General features: G+C 44.7%; 3 protein-coding genes across 3 annotated transcripts; 2 read left to right on the top strand and 1 right to left on the bottom strand.

The window, feature by feature from the left end:
• Nucleotides 1-455: 455 nt before the first annotated feature.
• On the top strand, nt 456-4131 carry LOC146499153 (ADP-ribosylation factor 4). The gene is made up of 6 exons (XM_085138508.1): nt 456-683; nt 1208-1288; nt 1944-2053; nt 2699-2770; nt 2862-2987; nt 3597-4131. Exons 1-6 carry the CDS (start codon nt 617-619, stop codon nt 3681-3683), a joined length of 543 nt encoding a protein of 180 aa, XP_084994634.1. The 5' UTR covers nt 456-616; the 3' UTR covers nt 3684-4131.
• Nucleotides 4132-10978: 6847 nt separating this feature from the next.
• On the bottom strand, nt 10979-12827 carry lamtor4 (late endosomal/lysosomal adaptor, MAPK and MTOR activator 4). The gene is made up of 4 exons (XM_085138512.1): nt 12690-12827; nt 11922-12005; nt 11430-11547; nt 10979-11162 (listed from the first exon to the last, which is right to left on the bottom strand). Exons 1-4 carry the CDS (start codon nt 12690-12692, stop codon nt 11065-11067), a joined length of 303 nt encoding a protein of 100 aa, XP_084994638.1. The 5' UTR covers nt 12693-12827; the 3' UTR covers nt 10979-11064.
• A 209-nt stretch (nt 12828-13036) lies between these two features.
• Nucleotides 13037-14965, top strand: atp6v1f (ATPase H+ transporting V1 subunit F). The gene is made up of 2 exons (XM_085138511.1): nt 13037-13269; nt 14552-14965. Exons 1-2 carry the CDS (start codon nt 13112-13114, stop codon nt 14751-14753), a joined length of 360 nt encoding a protein of 119 aa, XP_084994637.1. The 5' UTR covers nt 13037-13111; the 3' UTR covers nt 14754-14965.
• The last annotated feature ends 2901 nt before the right edge of the window (nt 14966-17866 follow it).

Raw genomic sequence — 17866 nt, 5'->3', positions numbered from 1 at the left:
TCTTATTTTGTATAAATGTTAGAAATGAACTATGATTAACAAAAACAAAATAATAGATTAAAAAATAATTTTATTAGAAATTAATTTTAACTTTGTTGGTTAATCATTGATTGAAAATATTTTCATGATTGTGTGTATTAAATTCTGCTCCTCCGTTCTTCAATAGAAAACGCTTTATTATTCTACACACATATATGTTTTTAGCACTGTCACAGAGGCAGTACGTGTGTATTTCACTTTGTTATGTTCTGTTGTATAATGACGTGAACATAGTGACATATATACATATAAATTAAACGTATTAATATAAATGGCTGTCCCGGAGCCGAAAGTGTTCCTCGCAGCTCATGAACTTCACTTTATGCGCAGAGCTCTAATGTACAGTGTTTGAGCGAACAGTGAACGCCGCGGTGTTTGCTATGCTGTTAATAAAGTTTTTTTTAAGCGCAGCAGTGACGTCATTTGTTCCGCGTTGGCCTGGACGTGGCACCGAGAGGAGCTGCGCCCTCAGTTCGCTCTGCTCCGCGCCTTCTCGGCTCCATTCCGCTGCTGATCCCGGACCTCCGGCTCTACCCGCCCTCAGTGTGTGACCTGCCACCGCCTCCTCTCCGCAGCCATGGGCCTCACAATCTCGTCGCTGTTCTCCAGACTGTTCGGGAAGAAACAGATGAGGATCCTGATGGGTAAGCGGGGGCTAGGCTAACGAGCTAACAGGCTAACCGGCTGGGCTCCGGGGCGGCTGCAAGCGGCTCCGCAGGCTCACCAGTACCACACACCGACTCATTTTACCAGGAACCCGCTCACCGAGTCCTGCGGACCGCGGGCCCGATCTTCCCGTGCAGGGAGGAGCAAAAGTCCGGCTCGGAGAAGCAAGAGGCTGTTATCTCGGAGCTAACGGAAGGAAGCAGGCTGAAAACAGTCCGTTAAACCGAGTTAAATTTGGGTCTAAACGGGGGTTAAACTGGGGTTAAGATGTTTTAATCTGGGGTTAAGCTTAAAACTGTACCGGTGTCATCTTATTAAGTCCATAAAAACATTAAACCCGGTTTGATCTGAGCTTTAAACCAGCAGCTGGACTCTGATCTAAGTTTAAGTAATCTCAGATTAGTCTTTATTCACTGTATGAGTTTTAAGTAATCTCGGGTTAAACTTGAACCACTGTGAGACATTTAATTAATGTGGGATTAATCTTTGATGTGTGTTTCAGTCGGTTTGGACGCTGCTGGAAAAACTACGATCCTCTACAAACTGAAGCTCGGAGAGATCGTCACCACCATTCCCACCATCGGTACGTCATCAGGACTTAGGGACAAGATGAGGTCATGTGATCAATAATCAGCCGGCTGTGTAGTTAGGTGGTTTGAACGTGCGTATTGATCAGATCTGATCGGTTTGAGTGAGGATTCGCCAGGTGTGCTTGCACTTGCACAATTTCCTTTAAACTTCTCCTTTCAAATTAAAAGTCTGCGTCTACAGGTCAAGTGACCTTTTAGAATAAGAGTCACCTGTTAGTTTGAATAAATAAAGTACCAAAACAAGAAACATAAATGATGAAAGTGCAGACACACACTTACGATGGTGAAAACAAACGGTTAAAGCAGGTAAATACAAACTAAACTTATACACACCACCAACGTTTACACAGCTGTAGATATGTAACCATTAAAACTACAATCATGGAGAACTGAAATATAAACTTTTATAGACCTCCTCTGTGCAGGTATTTCAGTGCTACTGCTTCACTCTAACATTATATACTGTTACAGTCACTGTTGTACTGTGATATTTACTGTTGGTTCTCAGCGGGCTGATGGGATGTGTAGTTTCCTTCAGTGACTCCGTTTCCTGTGACTTGGAATGTTTGAAGGTCGTTAAAAGTTTTTCTTTTTAATTTGACAAAGAGTCACCTGTTCACAACTCTGTGTGTGTGGTTGTGTGTTCAGGCTTTAACGTGGAGACAGTCGAGTACAAGAACATCTGCTTCACAGTTTGGGATGTTGGCGGTCAGGACAAGATCCGACCTCTGTGGAGACACTACTTCCAGAACACACAGGTACAGAAGCGGAACTCTCAGGTGCAGGCTGGTGTGGGGCTTTTCTCTCTCTGAGGAACGAGACGTTCAGGTTGATCTGCTTCAGTTATGTTTACCTGGACATACATGAGAGGTTTTCTTCTGTGACCCCTAACTGATCTGATCTGTCCCGAGATATTCATCTATAGTAAAATCCTCATTTATATCCTCTATCTCATCATATCTTTATATCCATAAAGCTCTTCTTTAGCAGTAAGTCACATAGAATAGAATAGCATAATTTATCAGAACAGTGAGTGCATATTTGACTGAAATTTCAGTGGATTTGCTGTCCGTTAAAATAATTCTATACAAATAAATCTAAAAGTATAAAATACATAGAAGAATGTCAAACGTGTGTACGAATAGAAGTGACATTTATGTGTATATGCATGTTAGTAAAAGAAATGATTTATTGAACAGTCAACAAAGTCAAATATGAGACCTGCGCAGGTTATCCTAACACGGCTGCGTTCCCCCTCAGAAACACCTGAGGAGCTTATTTTAGATCCCTGACTCTGCAGCACGACAAACACAGCACAGACTTTCACTGTGGGCAGGATCCATTAGTCACTGTATTGATGTATTAATTGTATCAATGACTGATGACAGATGTATTGATCACAGGGTCTGATCTTCGTGGTGGACAGTAATGACAGGGAGCGAGTCGCCGAGTCGGCGGAGGAGCTCTCGAAGATGGTCGGTCCCTTTGTTCACTTTACAGTTACGCATCATTAGACTCATGATCATCATGGAAACCACTGACTGTATGTCACATGACTCTGTGCAGGTCCAGGAGGACGAGCTGAAGGACGCGGTACTTCTAGTGTTCGCCAACAAACAGGATCTCCCGAACGCCATGGGTGTCAGCGAGCTCACTGATAAGCTGGGTCTGCACAGCCTGCGCAGCAGAACCGTAAGGATCAATAACCCACCCGCACTGATCAGTACTACAGACTAAGTTCTGTTTCTCATGTTTCCCTCCATGGCTTATTGACTGATGATCTAAGTTCTCAGCTTTTTTTCTTGCTCAGTTCTGTAATTGTGAAATCAATAATCAGTCAATCAGTATACAAAACAGGAGACAGTGGGGTGACTTCAAATGAGCCCGCAGCATTGTTCTAGTGGTGGCGCTCTGAGCACATCAGCCAACCCGATATTGTGACAAAGCTTCATGTTGAAGCTGCAGTAATCTGCACTACCAGCAGGGGGAAGGCCATGTGGGTAGTGAGCAAAAAGAATTCCATTAATCATCAGAATCGATTAAGTTAGGTGGCTGATATGGATGTACATGTAAAGTGTTGATAATGTCTTTGTAATCGCGAGTATTTTCATGTTGGCTTGAAATAAAATATCTCCCTCTTTAATTTTACAGTTGCATCCTAATTGGTTGTTAGAAAATCCACTCAGGGGTCTTGATGTCACTGTCACAAACTCATGGAGCTAAATCTGTTTAGACAGGTAAACTCACTTGTGTGCTCCCTGTACCTGCCCACTCACCTATGCTGATCTGTGTGTGTTTCAGTGGCATGTGCAGGCCACCTGTGCGACGCAGGGCACAGGTCTGTACGAGGGACTGGACTGGCTGTCCAATGAGCTGTCGAAGCGTTAGACCACCTGACAGGAAGTAGAAAGCAGACTGATTTCAGCCGCTGATGTCACCGTGTACAGATGAGGAAGAGGAGGAGAAGGAGCGTGTCATTGCTCCATGTTTCTTTTTTCTTTTTTTTTTTTAAATTATACCTGTGTGTCTGTAGGAGGAAGTGATGTCATGGACTCTGAGCTCACCTTGATTTCCCATCATCCTCTTCTTCTGTTTGTTAGATCTTCTTTCTTTTAATCCGCATGTTTTAACTCAGATTCATGTGACAGGGGGAGGGGCGGGGCTTACGGCAGGTGACAGTCACCTGGGCATTGGGGGCGGAAATTATGGCAGGTGATGGTAACCTGGTCGTGTGAAGACTCATTCCATAGAGCCAAGTATGGCAGCCTCGTCATTCCTTATCTAAGTGAAGGAGAAACTGAGACCATGATGCAATAAAGGTTTTTTTTTCTTCTCACCTGTGTGTTCTGCTTTCTGTTTGAGAAACTTTATTCAGCGTTAACGGCCTGATGAGATGTTTACATAGGCCTGAAGATCTCTCGCTGACCTTTGATCCACCAATCTGATATTGGATTTAACTTTATGGGCTACTGGACTGATTTACTAAGTTCGGAAAATGATTGGGACTTTGTATCTCCAGGATGTTCTGTTTATATTTATTTATCATTTAAATATGAAGATGCAGCTGCTTCACTTAAGTAAAAAAACAAAAATCAGCTGCGAGTGGGACGGCTCAAAGACCAAGAGGAAGGAGTGCCGCAGGCCTGCAAACCAAAATAATCCAGTGTGAGCACTTTAGCATTAAATGTGCTGCTAGAGACGTGAGGGAATCTGACCGTTCATGAAGAAGCATTGTCACAGCCTGTTGTCATTTATGTGACCGCCGTAAAACAACAGAACACAGCAAAGTAAGCTAGGTGTTTTGTAGTCCATCGGACATCCGGCATCACGTCATTAAGGAGAGCCGACTGTGAGGCTGTCTTCACAGGTTAGGCTGTCCTAATCACCTCAGCGAGGTGAAGGAAATGGGTCAGGAATAGGAGACAGGAGGAACCTTTGGAATGCACCCCTGGTCTTGGTGTCTGAAGAGCACCTGGATTAAAATGGAGGTGGAGCTCAGACTTCTACCATCAAGTCCAAAATGTTTTGTTTAACCCTTCTGCCCTCCTCGGGCATCTTTGTCAGAATCAGAATCGTGTTTATTGGCCAAGTATATGTGCAGACACATACAAGGAATTTGGTTCCGGTAGATGGAGGCTCTCAAGCACAGCAATGTAAATCACACACACACACACACACACGTGTCTATATATGCATTACACATGCATACACATACATACACAAAGCTATGTAAACCAACTATAAATAACTAATCTAAACTTATATACATAAAATACAGAAATGAAGTGAGGTGGAATCAATACTACAGAATGTACATAAGGTGCAGTTGCAGTCTGGCAGTGGCAGTTTAGAAGGGAGATGGCGAGGGGAAAGAAACTGTTCCTATGTCGGGTGGTCCTGGTCTGCAGGCTTCTGTACCGTCTGCCAGAGGGCAGCAGATCAAAAAGTGTGTCCAGGGTGTGAGGGGTCTGTGATGATTTTCCCTGCCCGTTTCCTGGTTCTTGAGAGGTACAGATCCTGGATGGAGGGCAGGGGGGCGCCGATGATCCTTTCTGCTGCCCGTACACTCCGCTGCAGTCTGCTCCTGTCCTGTTTAGTGGCTGCACCATACCAGACTGTGATGGAGGAGCACAGGACAGACTCAATGACTGCAGTGTAGAACTGGATCAGCAGCTCCTGTGGAAGACTGTACTTCCCCAGTTGTCTCAGAAAGTACATCCTCTGCTGGGTCTTTTTGAGGATGGAGTTGATGTTGGTCTCCCACTTCAGGTCCTGGGAGATGGTTGTACCCAGGAACTTGAAGATCTTCACAGTTGACACAGGGCTGTCTGATATGGTGAGGGGGAGCAGAGTTGAGGGATGTCTCTTGAAGTCCAATGTCATCTCTACAGTTTTAAGCGTGTTCAGCTCCAGATTGTGCTGACTGCACCAGAGTACCAGCCGCTCAACCTCCTGCCGGTATGCAGACTCATCACCATCCTGAATGAGGCCAATGACAGTGGTGTCATCTGCAAACTTTAGGAGTTTAACAGCCGAGTTCTTGGAGGTGCAGTCGTTAGTGTAGAGGGAGAACAGTAGTGGTGAGAGGACACATCCTTGAGGGGCACCAATACTGAGGGACCGAGTTTCAGAGGTGATCTCCCCCAGCCTCACTTGTTGCTTTCTGTCTGTCAGGAAGCTGGTGACACGCTGAGCTGAGAGAGTTTGGAGGAGAGAAGTTCAGGCACAATGGTGTTAAAAGCCGAACTAAAGTCCACAAACAGGACCCTGGCATAAGTTCCCGGGCGGTCGAGGTGTTGCAGGATGTAATGCAGCCCCATGTTCACTGCATCATCCACCGACCTGTTTGCCTGGTAGGAAAACTGCAGAGGGTCCAGCTGGTGGTGTGTAATGTCTTTCAGATGGGCTAACACCAGTCGTTCGAAGGATTTCATGACCACAGACGTCAAGGCGACAGGTCTGTAGTCATTCAGTCCTGTGATGGTGGGTTTCTTGCGAACAGAGATGATGGTGGAGCGTTTGAAGCAGGAGGGAACTTCACACAGCTCCAGGGATCTGTTGAAGATGCGAGTAAAGATGGGAGCCAGCTGTTCAGCACAGGTTTTGAGGTAGAAGGGTGAGACACCGTCTGGTCTGGGGGCTTTCCTGGGCTTCTGTTTCTGGAATAGTCGGCTCACATCCTTAGTGTGTATTCTGAGTTTCAGGGAGGAGGAAAGGGGGGTGAGAGGTGTGGTGGAGGTCGTTGAGTCTGGATTGGAGAGGGTGGGGGTGGTCGTTGAGTCTTGATTGGGGAGGGTGGAGGTGGTCGTTGAGTCTGGATTGGGGAGGGTGGGGGTGGTCGCTGAGTCTTGATTGGGGAGGGTGGTGGTGGTCGTGGGTCTGGATTGGGGAGGGGGAGGGTGAAGGGGGGAGAGGTGGAAGGTGTGTTGGGGGTCAATGTCTGAAGCAATGTCCCTGGGGAGGGTGGGGCGTGGGAGTCTGTCCGTCTCAAACCTGCAGTAGAAAGTGTTTAACTCGTTGGCCAGGTCTTTGTTTGCTTCAATAGTGGGTGGGGGGCGTCTGTAGCTGGTGATTTCCTGCAGGCCCCTCCACACTGACGCTGGGTCGTTGGCTGAGAGCCGTTCTTCGAGCTTCTGGGAGTAGATCCTTTTAGCTGCTTTGATCTCCTTGGTCAGTGTGTTCCTAGCTTGCTTGTACAGGGCCCTGTCACCACTTCTGTAGGCGTCCTCCTTGGCCTTACGAAGATGTTGGAGTTTAGGAGTGAACCATGGTTTATTGTTGTTGTATGTGCAAAAGGTCTTTGTTGGTACATACACGTCTTCACAGAAACTGATGTATGATGTCACAGTGTCCGTGAGCTCATCTAAGTTCTCAGATGCAGCTTCAAAAACAGTCCAATCAGTGGAATCAGTGGAGATTTTCAGGACTTTAACCCTTTAAATGCCAGTTTAAACAGCTGAATATTTTTAAAAAAAACTCACAGAAAACTAAATATTTTCCATATGATAAATAGTATGGGGATGGGACGTGTTAAAGAGCAGCAACAAAATCAATTTGATTGCATTAGTATTTTTTGTGTAGTGTGTGCGTGCATCTGAGAGTGTGTGTAAATCTGTAAACATGCACGAATAATTTGGGGGTGAATAAAGGTCATCTTGGAGCAGGGATGGGCAACTCCAGGACTCGAGGGCCGGTGTCCTGCAGGTTTTAGAAATCACCCTGGGTCAACACACCTGAATCAAATGATTAGTTCATTACCAGCCTCTGGAGAACTTCAAGACATGTTGAGGAGGTAATTTAGCCATTTGAATCAACTGTGTTGGATCAAGGACACATCTAAAACCTGCAGGACACTGGCCCTTAAGCCCTGGAGTTGCCCACCCCTGTCTTGGAGAGATGCATCTTTGCAGAGGGTCTTCAGGATAAATATGGCCTCCTGCTTTTACTGTATTCAAACAAAAACTCTTGTTAGCATGTTTATGCACTTGATTCCTTTCACAGCCAATAAGCTTGCAGCTTGGCTGAGGAAACCTTTCATTAGTAATGAGAGAAGGAGAAAGACCTGGAGCAATGGTGGCAGAGTGACAGACCTCTGCTCCTGCCCTCACAGAAAACACAGATGCTGTCACTGCTGCCATCAGCTCGAGCAGAAAGAGAGATGTGGTTCTGCACAGGTCTAAAAAGAAGCTCTTCTTCCACCTGCAAGTGGATCCCGTCTATTTGTAGAGGGCACCAGGTCACATGCTGCAGGACCTGCACATCCTCACCCACACATGCATCCATCACACACAAAGCCTGTCTGTTCTGTTTCCATGATGAATCAGATGTTGATTTCCATATAAATTACTCTTGGGGCCCCCTGGTGGTCACATGACTTCATATCATAACTGGCAAAAATACAAGAATGTCATGCTTTGGCCTACAATGGGGAAATGGTTGAATCTGGTATAGTAAAAATGTCAAATATCACTACTTTTCTTCAAAATGAAGAATGATATTACAGAATGCATGCTTTTATACTGCGGTGGCAGGGAGATTCAAAAATGTGGTTTCACTGGAAGTGAAGGGCATTTTTGTATCCTGTCCTGTCGGGCAGCTTTTGCAATCAGAATTATGATGTGATGGCTCGCTGGTGCCCAACACATTTTGCTTTTTCAAAAATAACTTGATAGAATCTATTAGGCTCCTCCTTCATGTGAATGTTTTTTTATTTATCCATTTGTGTTTGTGTTATTTCAGGTATTACATTATATATGAGCAGTGTTGGGACTAACGCGTTATTAAGTAACGCGTTACAGTAACTACGTTATTATTGTGGTAACGAGCACAGTAACTAGTTATTATGCCAAAATCAGGAACGCGTTAGTCGTTACTGGGATTTAGATAGGGTCGTTACTCGTTACTTCGTGTGGTGGCTATCGCGGAGCTTCCACAGATTCTGTAACATTGGCAAGTGGTGGAGGCCAGCAGGTGGAGGAGGGAAAGGGGACGCAGAAGGAAAAGAGACCCGAGGCGGCCGCCGGTCCAAGTGTGAACTGAACTTCAGGTAAGAAGTTATGACCTGCAGTCTATCTGGATCAGATATAAACCAAGTTTAGGTGGAGTTTATTTTCGTTATTCTGACTTTTTCCGTACTGCGTACTAGCTAACATGACGGAGTTTCTATACAGCTGGGTGGGTGCTATGAAGATGTTGAACTTTATTTTGTTCATAAGTTATTAGAGTTGCCAACCGTCCCGTCTGGTATTCAGAGAAAATATTACGCATTTCTTATTGAGGTGAAAAAGAACAGTTTGTCCCGTAATTCAGCTACAATGAAAAAGGCACAAAGCTGGAGTTATTCTGTGTCTTTGCTGCACAGCTGCCTCTTCTTCTCTCATTCTCCCCCCCTCCCTCTCCCGTTTCTACTTCAATCATGAAAACTGATCAGTGATCAGCTGATCGGCTCTCTTGTTTGTTTATCGCCCACTTTGCGCCAGAAAGAGGAAACCAGCCGATGTCGCGTTAAACAACAGCAGCACGTTTAAGCTTGATCAGCTGTTGTTATAATTTATTTAATATTAATTTCTAGTATCAGCTGATGTTTGCTGGAGCCACAGCTGTATAGCTGCTGGTCATGATGTCGGTTTGGTTATCTGGTGAGAGGGAAACATGAAGATGAAACCAGGAGATGTCCTTACTGAATCATCAGAGCTGAACAGGTGATGGAGAAACAGGTTTACCTTTTAGGTGACATAAATGACTTGAAGGGAAGTTATGAACTGTTTCTGAGAGACAAATAACCCCAGGATCCCTTTTAGGTAGCTGACAGCTGGTAACTGTGCAGGTGCAGATCTTGCAAAGTTTTGCCAGGGGGGCCAGGTAGGGCATTAACAGGGAGAGGTGGGCAGAAAGAAATACTTTTCTTTCTTATTCTCATTTAAAATGTCTAGCTTTTAAAAAATAATTATCTGAATCTTACAACAAACGATTGATAGATTGATGCATATATACCATCAAGACAGTGAACATCACTGTCACAACAGCGTTTGTTTTCATTCAAAGGCTTTATGATTTTTCCTATAATGGCCGGTCTCTAGTCAAAATGCCCGGGCCGATTTTTTGTCCCCGTCCAGCCCTGTATGCAGCTCATCTGCAGTCTGGTGTTACCTACATCTTCCTATTCAGAAGGCAGAATTTCCGAGTTCTGAGTACAATCAAAGCAGCCCGACTGCAGTTTTTGTGTTGGATGTAAAAGGCGCACATGACGCTGTGACGTAGGCTAGAATCATGGCAGCAGTCATTGACGGTCCAGGCGTGGGATTTCTCTCGTGGAAATATGCACATTATCTTTTCCTTTCTATTGGTAGGTGGCACAGTGCACTTGTGGCAAGTAAGCAAGCTAGAAGACTGGCAAAGTTATGGAAGCAACACATTAACAAGAGAATTCTGAGTAAAACCAAAGTTACTTTCCCTAGTAACTAGTTACTTTGAAAGTAACGAGTAACTTGAAGTAACTGAGTTACTTTTGATAGAAGTAACTAGTAATGTAACTAAGTTACTATTTTAAAGTAACTTACCCAACACTGTATATGAGTGAGTATATATGAGTAGATGAGTGTGAGAATGCCTGTGTCTTTGTCACAAATGTATAATGAGGGTGAGAAACTGCAGCGATGCCCCGAGGCAGACAGATGGAACCAGGACAACCGCACCAGCTGCAGCCCCCAGCTGGTGCGGTTGTCCAGCTGAGGCCACACATCTCGGTGACTTCTGCACACCCATCCCAGCAGGAGAAGGAGGGAGGCCCCACATGGGGTGACAGCCACAGAGGACCAGAGGCAGTGGACAGTCGATCCTGCCAGAGGCCGACCACCCTGGTAAGAGTTGAGAGCATGGCCTCAGGCACCCAGGACCACCCGGCACCCAGCCAAACTGAGCCACCAAGGGAGCGGGCCAACAACCACGACTAGAACATTCGGCCACGTTTCCCAGAAAGCAGAACAAAATGTTACTGTATGAGGACTTTATGGCAGACTTTGTGTGTCTACATTTTTGTACACGAAGGTGTCAAAAGGGTGGAAAATTGGTGGGCACAAAGGTTAAACCATGTTTTCAGGTTTTTAGGGTCTGCTCACAGCAGGTCCCACAGGTAGGATGCTCAGCATTAACACCTTCACAGTTCCACTCAATCAGACCAAAAGTTTCATGTTCAAAAACTTTTATTTCACACAAACTTTAAACATCAAAAACATCATCGTCATGGCAACTCTGTACCCCAGCTGAGCTTCTACACACTGATTGGCTCTTGCTGGTTGTGCTGACGTTTGACCACAAAGACCTTCTGACCAGAGACCGTCACCGTGTACACAAAGTCGTCCAGGATCACTGCAGACACACACAGACACACACAGACACACACACAGGTTAGTCCACCTGAAGTCACAGGGTTGCACCTGAGCTTTGTATCCCATCATGCAACATGAACAATGTGCTCATCAAATACATGAAAACGTTGCTGATGATGCACCAGGTTTGAATCATGTGACAGTGATGACATCATTAACAGGTCTGAGAAAAACAAAGCAAAACACCTGAGTCATGTTTGTTTTTACTGAAGCTGATGAAGTGACAGTGCAGGTGTGTTTGTGATACCTGACATGCGTTTGAAAGGTGGATCAGCTGATCCTGATAACCTGAAGCGACTTGCTGTTCGAACCATCTGCATCATGACACCTGCTGTGTGCTCGTCATTCTCCAGCTCGCCTGCAGACTGATCAGTAATCAATAATCAATCACTTTGATCCTCTTCTGATCAATAGACTTAACTCAACTCTTTAATCTATTTTAATAATCTGAGGATCCATATTTCCCCCTGTTTACAGCACTTTAATAATCCAGAATAATCTGAGGAAAGAGCAGAGTTCAGCTCGCAGTATCAAATGTGAATTCAGTTTAACCTGTAGAAATGTTAAATGAGCTTAAATCTAAATGGAGTCTGGTCTCTGTGTGACCAAACTAGCCTGAGCACCAGACTACTTGCAGAAATCACCTTATTTAACAATTAGTGCAGTTAAATAAAGACCAAACTGCACTCATAAAGAACTTCTTTCTGAACTGAACATCTGAAAGCTCAGAGAGACTCACGGCCAGAACACCATCCTCACTGATGACCAGGTACCCAAGCTGGTCCGGGATCCGCTCCAGACCCGCAGTGAGCGCCGCTGTGGCCTGAAAGAATGACGACATCATCAGGATAACATTATGAAGCTAAAAGTAAGTGATGTTTGATGACTCATTGGTTCACTGATAAACGAAGATCAGCAGAACAAGAGTTTCCTCAGGTCGAAGCCTCAGAGACTCACTAAACAGCCTTAGATCATTCGTCCAGTAATAATTCTGCATCTTCATCAGGTACGACCTGTGGTCCTCAGGTGCCAATGGGGTTACCCATTTAAAGATGGTTTCTTGTTTACCATGGTTACATTCGTCCTGCATACATGACACACACTCCCCGTTTCACAGGAACACAGGTGAGACCCCAGGGCGCAGGTAAACCCGCTTCGAACGTCACTCCCCCTCCTCTCTGTTTGTACCACTCCCTTCCTGTAGAGGGCGCTGTTGCTGTCCCGCAGGTATTGGCATTGAGCCCGATTATCAGTGATTATAATTCTGAAGAGAGCTCCAAGCTTCACCCTTGGAGCGCTCTGGTTTTCATTTTTTGAATTTAAGCATTTCCGCGTGTTTATTCTCCTTGTTCATAGAGAGGCTAAGAGGACGCTAACAGCGTTAGTGAACTGCACACAGCGGACAGTCCGAGATCCGTGAACGCCTCACCGAGGCCCTGAACGCTGAATTAAAAAACAAACAAACAAAAAACCCAAAACGAGAATCAAAGTAAAACTTTAAACTCACCATATTCGTCGTCCTCTGCTTCTACAGCCCACAGCTGCGCATTTCCGTCTTTATCGCAGAGCCTCACGTGACTGCTGAGGCCTTCATGTGCTGTCGGACAAAAGAGACAGACACTCACGCACAGTGCGGGACTGACGGTCGGTGCTTGTCCCGATTATCAAATAAATAAGAATAAACGTTTGTGACATTTTAGGAATGTTTGGATTAATGCCGAGGACGTTGCTGTCTAAATATGACCTCATTGTTGTAAAGATGAAAATAAAATAAAATAAAACACATAAATAAACGAGTGATCGTTCATATTTTTTAATTTCTATAGGGGGCGCCATATTGAAGCGGAAGTGCAGGTCAGCTGATCCCTCACATGACGTGTCCCGTGAAGCTGAGTGTTTCTCTCCGGGAATCTCACCTGCATCTCCGTGATGGCCGGCCGCGGGAAACTGATCGCCGTGATCGGAGACGAGGACACGTGCACGGGCTTCTTGCTCGGCGGGATCGGAGAACTGAACAAGAACCGGAAACCGAACTTCCTGGTGGTGGAGAAGGACACAAGCATCACCGAGATCGAGGAGACTTTCAAGTAAGATGGACTCCACACACACACACACACACACACACACACACACACACACACACACCAAAATGTGTTTAAAAAATCAGCCGATTTAACGCTCCTTTCACGTGTTTCTGTCAGTGTCACCGAACCGAAAGTCTCGGTGGTCCTCGTGGGTCAAAAGTCAGATCGGTTTTATTATAATTCGGACAGCACCAGCCTGGAACCGTATTAACCCCTCGGTGACTTCAAAAACACTGGCTGTAGGACAGGAGGTCGGCTGCTTTTTTGATGAAAATGAGAATGGATTCTGGTGTATTTGGGCCCTGTCTGTAATTACATCCAGCATCCTGAGTTTTCAGTCCTTAGATGATCGTCGGATAGAGTGTGATGGATCAGCCGATCAATATATTAATCCAGCTCTCAGCTAATCTTCATGAAATGAACTTAACCTGTTAAATGCCGTAAAATTAGAAAAGACTTCGGTTTGTTTCTGTGGATTCCTGAAACTGATTTCAGAAATCAGTGTATTTTAATAGTTATTCAGTCTTTCTGACTTCATTAAAACTACACATAAATAATCGCGATCTTTGTGAATGTAGCATGTTAGCTCTCACACCGGACTCTATTGAAGAACCAGAGCTTTTTATAAAATCTGTGTGTATGAAATCAGCATTTTCAATGAAGGATTTAAAATCAGCAAAAATTTAAATACTTTATATTAATTATGATATTTTTTAATATAGAATATTTTATGATCGCTTCACACATTTTTTCGTTTTGTTTAATTGTTGACTTGCATTTATCAGTTCAGAGAAGTTGGTCTGGTGCTTTGGGCTTGTATTCCTGAAATTTTCCTTAATGGCCTCATGTGCTGTGTGACACACACTAGACTCCATTCAAAAATCAGCTGATTTAAATGATCACTGTTGAGTTTGGAAATGTTTTTGATGTCTTAAAACAGACCAACTCTTACAGTGATGTTTCAGATGAGGAATTCCTGTGTTCTCTGCTGTCATTGAACTCATCTGTGAATATCCTTTACATCTAAACCTATGTAACCCACCGTTAGAGACGGATGATGTTAAATTGACAATAATTTGAATTGTCTGACTTCCTGTGTTAAGATCAGCAGTAACAAATAGACCAGAGAGAAATGTTAGTCCTCCGAGACTCTCAGAAACACCACGCCTTCATTTACTTCCTGTTACACCTCCGCTGGTTCTTCTCGGGTTCTGAGGATGTTAAATTGTGACTGGACTTTGGCGTGGCAGACTGACGGGACTATTCTTTTTCTTGTCCTCTGCAGGAGCTTCCTGGCACGTAACGACATTGGCATCATCCTGATAAATCAGTTCATCGCTGAGATGATCCGGCACGCCATTGATGCCCACATGCAGTCGATCCCGGCCGTGCTGGAGATCCCGTCCAAAGAGCACCCGTACGATGCGTCCAAGGACTCCATCCTGCGCCGTGCCAAGGGCATGTTCTCTGCCGAAGACTTCCGATAGACGGCGAATCGCGCTGATGCGGTTCACAGATTTGTCCCGATGTGTTTGTGCTGTGATGTTTACTTTTATTTCCAGGAAGTGATGTATGCCCATGTGATCGTTTTTAGACCAAACCTGCTTGAGTCATGTGACCTGTCCCTCCTCCTAGGTGTTTGTTCCAGATGTGTTAACTTATAAACGTGAACAGATGTCCGAATAAATGAATAAGTAAACTTGTTGTTTAAAGGTTTTTTTGTTTAATTTGATGGATGCACACATGGCTACTCCTTGTTTCCAGCCTCAGGTGTGATGAGCTTTAAGGTTTAAACACCAGCAGAAATGGGCAGTGTCAGTCAGCAGCAGACAAAATCCTCACAGCACCATCCGGAATTCTGTGTATTTTTGTCCTCCTGGTGTCTGTGTGGAGGTCCTTCAGTAACTCTCAAGACACCCTGGCCTAAACACCAGAATCCATGAACCCACCACTCAGAACATCTGTGAGCTGCAGCAGGGGTCACAACCTGAGAAATTCCCAAATAACTTACACAAAGGCCAGAGGTCATTCAAGAACTTGAGGATAAAGTTTGCTTGGTCTGAGGTTAATGAAGCTAACAGGAAGTCTTTGATGGGATTTTCATAATAAAGCTCCCTGTTTGCAGTTTAAATTATGAGGCGTGTTTCATCTTTGTTGTCGTCGCTCAGTGGAGGTGTCATAGGGTGGCGGTCAGCTAATTCTGACCACAAAACAAAATCCATCTGAGCCTCACAATGGAGGAGGAGAAATGAGCTAATCAGCAGACAGGTGTGAGTAAGTCAGATGTTTGATGCTGTTTATGATAGTTCATTTTCTGCCAACCTCTTCCACCAGCTGATCCGGAGGCAAGTGAGGCATTTCCCAAACAGTTGTGATTATTCATCTTAATTTCTCTAGTTGAGTAAATATCCCAACGTTACAGCAGAGCTGATTCAGTAAGTTCTCACAAAGCACCATGTCTGTTCTTCCTAGGTGTTTTTATGACCAACAGCAAGCTAGCTGCACCATTTCAGATCAGATGTGTTCATCTAAACTTACTGTACAAGGAAGTTACATCTGACTGAATCACTTCCAAACTGGTTGCGAGATTCTTCACAACCTAAAACTTCTGATTGGATCTCGTATTGTTGATACATTTTGTCACAGTTTTTGTCCTTGTGCATTACTTTTTATTTAGTTATCATCTCATTTCTGTCAGAAAACAATGTTGTAAATGAAAATAGGTGAAAAGTATTGTTCAGTAGATTTAACACACTTTCCAGCCTGTCCTGGGTCTGCCTTGGGACCTCATCCAAATGCTGGAGGTGCCATGGTCAGATATCGAAGGACCTCAGCTACCTCCTTTCAATGTGGAGAAGTAGCGGCAGTACTCTAAGCCCCTCTCAAATGACTGAAATCCTCACCCTTTCTCTAGGAACAGCACGGTCACCCTTCAGAGGAAGCTCATTGCTGCTGCCTGTACCTGCAACCTTATTCTTTTGGCTACTCCCCAGAACTAATGACCACAGGTGAGGGTAAGGACAATGGGATATCGTCATCACTTCGAAACGGTGTTTTTGTTGCTTTTGATGCTCTAGAGCTAAAATCCTGAAAACTATATTTTTATCAGAGTGAAGCTGCTCTGTGTTCATCACATCAGACTTTAACAATCAATTAATCATAAACCTGAAGTCCTGCTGATCGATCACACATGTGTCTGTGAACTCTCCGTGTGCTTCAGTGTCTTTGTATCGTCAGCCTCAGAGCAAGTCCACATTAACCTGAAAGTCTGCACGCTTATGGGATGGGATGGGATGGGATGGGATGGGATGGGGTGGCTGTTGCTCAGGAGGTAGAGCAGGTCATCTACTGATTGAAAGATTAGTGGTTCGATCCCTGGATCCTCCAGTCTGGATGCCAAGTATCCTTGGGCAAGATACTAACCTCAAGCTGCTCTCTGATGCATCCATCAGTGTATGATAGCTAGGAAGCACTAAACACTTAGAAAAAAAAGGTTCTTGGGTGAATGTGGTATGTTGTATAGAGGGCTTTGAGTACTCTGGGAGAGTAGAAAAGCACTATATAAGCATCAGTCCATTTACTTATTGATAAAATTGCACTCACATTTGACATAAACTGCTTCCTGTCACAGGGTGACGGGGTGATCAAACAAATATCTCCTTGGGGGAGATATTTGGAACATGACCTTCCATTGCTGATGTTTTCCCAGAGTTCAGCACTGTGACCTGAATATAAAACAGGAAACACAAACACAGCAAGGTCTGTGTGCCATGGAGTATTTTAACCCTTTACTACTTAAGGCTCTGTGGCTTTTAAACCCCAAAACACAACACGCCAAAAATTGGTCCACCTCAAGGATCAGGTCCGCCGACACAAACAGAGTAATATAGTGTACGCTGTTAAGTGCCAGCTTGATTGCCATGATTTATTCATTGGTGAAACCAAACAACCTCTGGTGAGGCGGATGGCACAACAACAACAAAAAGAGCTAACTTGTCAGGCCAAGACTCCGCAGTCTTTTTACACCTACAGGCCAGTGGACACTCTTTCAATGATGAGGATGTACACATCCTGGACGGGGAGGAACGCTGGTTTGAGTGCAGAGTCAAGGAGGTCATTTACATGAAAAGGGAAAGACCATCTCTGAATTCAGGAGGGGGCCTAAGGGTACATCTTTCACCATCTTACGATGTTGTGATTGCAGCCATTCCCCAACTTTCTGTGGTACTCATTGCAATTGATCAGTGGTCTTTGATCAATGATCATGACAATTTGCATATTGATGATCAAGAAACTTGCCTCACAGCCCATTGTTCTTTCAGTGGGCTGGTTTCAGTCATTGTGCAAATGTACTTTTTATAATGTTGGGGAAACGTGCAGTCAGCTGAGACTGAAGAAATCACTTGGATGAGTGATGAAATGTTTCTCCCACTGAATCTCTTCCCCGTGAAGGACAAACAGCGCCGAGGTCGAGCTGCTGATAAAACCGACCTCGGCGCTGTGACCTGACCTGTGTAAATAGTGAAACGACTCATCACTCCCGTCGGCCTTCAGCTGACCTTCAGGCGACACTAACATGTTTCTGTGTAAACAACAAGCA

Source organism: Neolamprologus multifasciatus, chromosome 17 (assembly GCF_963576455.1).
Source record: "Neolamprologus multifasciatus chromosome 17, fNeoMul1.2, whole genome shotgun sequence".
NCBI classification, from domain to species: domain Eukaryota; kingdom Metazoa; phylum Chordata; class Actinopteri; order Cichliformes; family Cichlidae; genus Neolamprologus; species Neolamprologus multifasciatus.
Note: the sequence above shows the minus strand (reverse complement) of the source record. Positions and strands in the feature narration are given on the sequence as shown.

Excerpts from the sequence above, each read along its gene's own strand:
- LOC146499153 (XM_085138508.1), top strand. The coding sequence starts at position 617 with ATGGGCCTCACAATCTCGTCGCTGTTCTCCAGACTGTTCGGGAAGAAA. Across the intron at positions 2,771-2,861 it reads CGGAGGAGCTCTCGAAGATG|GTCCAGGAGGACGAGCTGAA; the intron begins GTCGGTCCCTTT and ends GACTCTGTGCAG. Across the intron at positions 2,988-3,596 it reads ACAGCCTGCGCAGCAGAACC|TGGCATGTGCAGGCCACCTG; the intron begins GTAAGGATCAAT and ends TGTGTGTTTCAG.
- atp6v1f (XM_085138511.1), top strand. The coding sequence starts at position 13,112 with ATGGCCGGCCGCGGGAAACTGATCGCCGTGATCGGAGACGAGGACACG. Across the intron at positions 13,270-14,551 it reads GAGATCGAGGAGACTTTCAA|GAGCTTCCTGGCACGTAACG; the intron begins GTAAGATGGACT and ends TGTCCTCTGCAG.
- lamtor4 (XM_085138512.1), bottom strand. Across the intron at positions 11,548-11,921 it reads GTGAGGATGGTGTTCTGGCC|TCTGCAGGCGAGCTGGAGAA; the intron begins GTGAGTCTCTCT and ends ATTACTGATCAG. Across the intron at positions 11,163-11,429 it reads ACCTTTCAAACGCATGTCAG|TGATCCTGGACGACTTTGTG; the intron begins GTATCACAAACA and ends GTGTGTCTGCAG.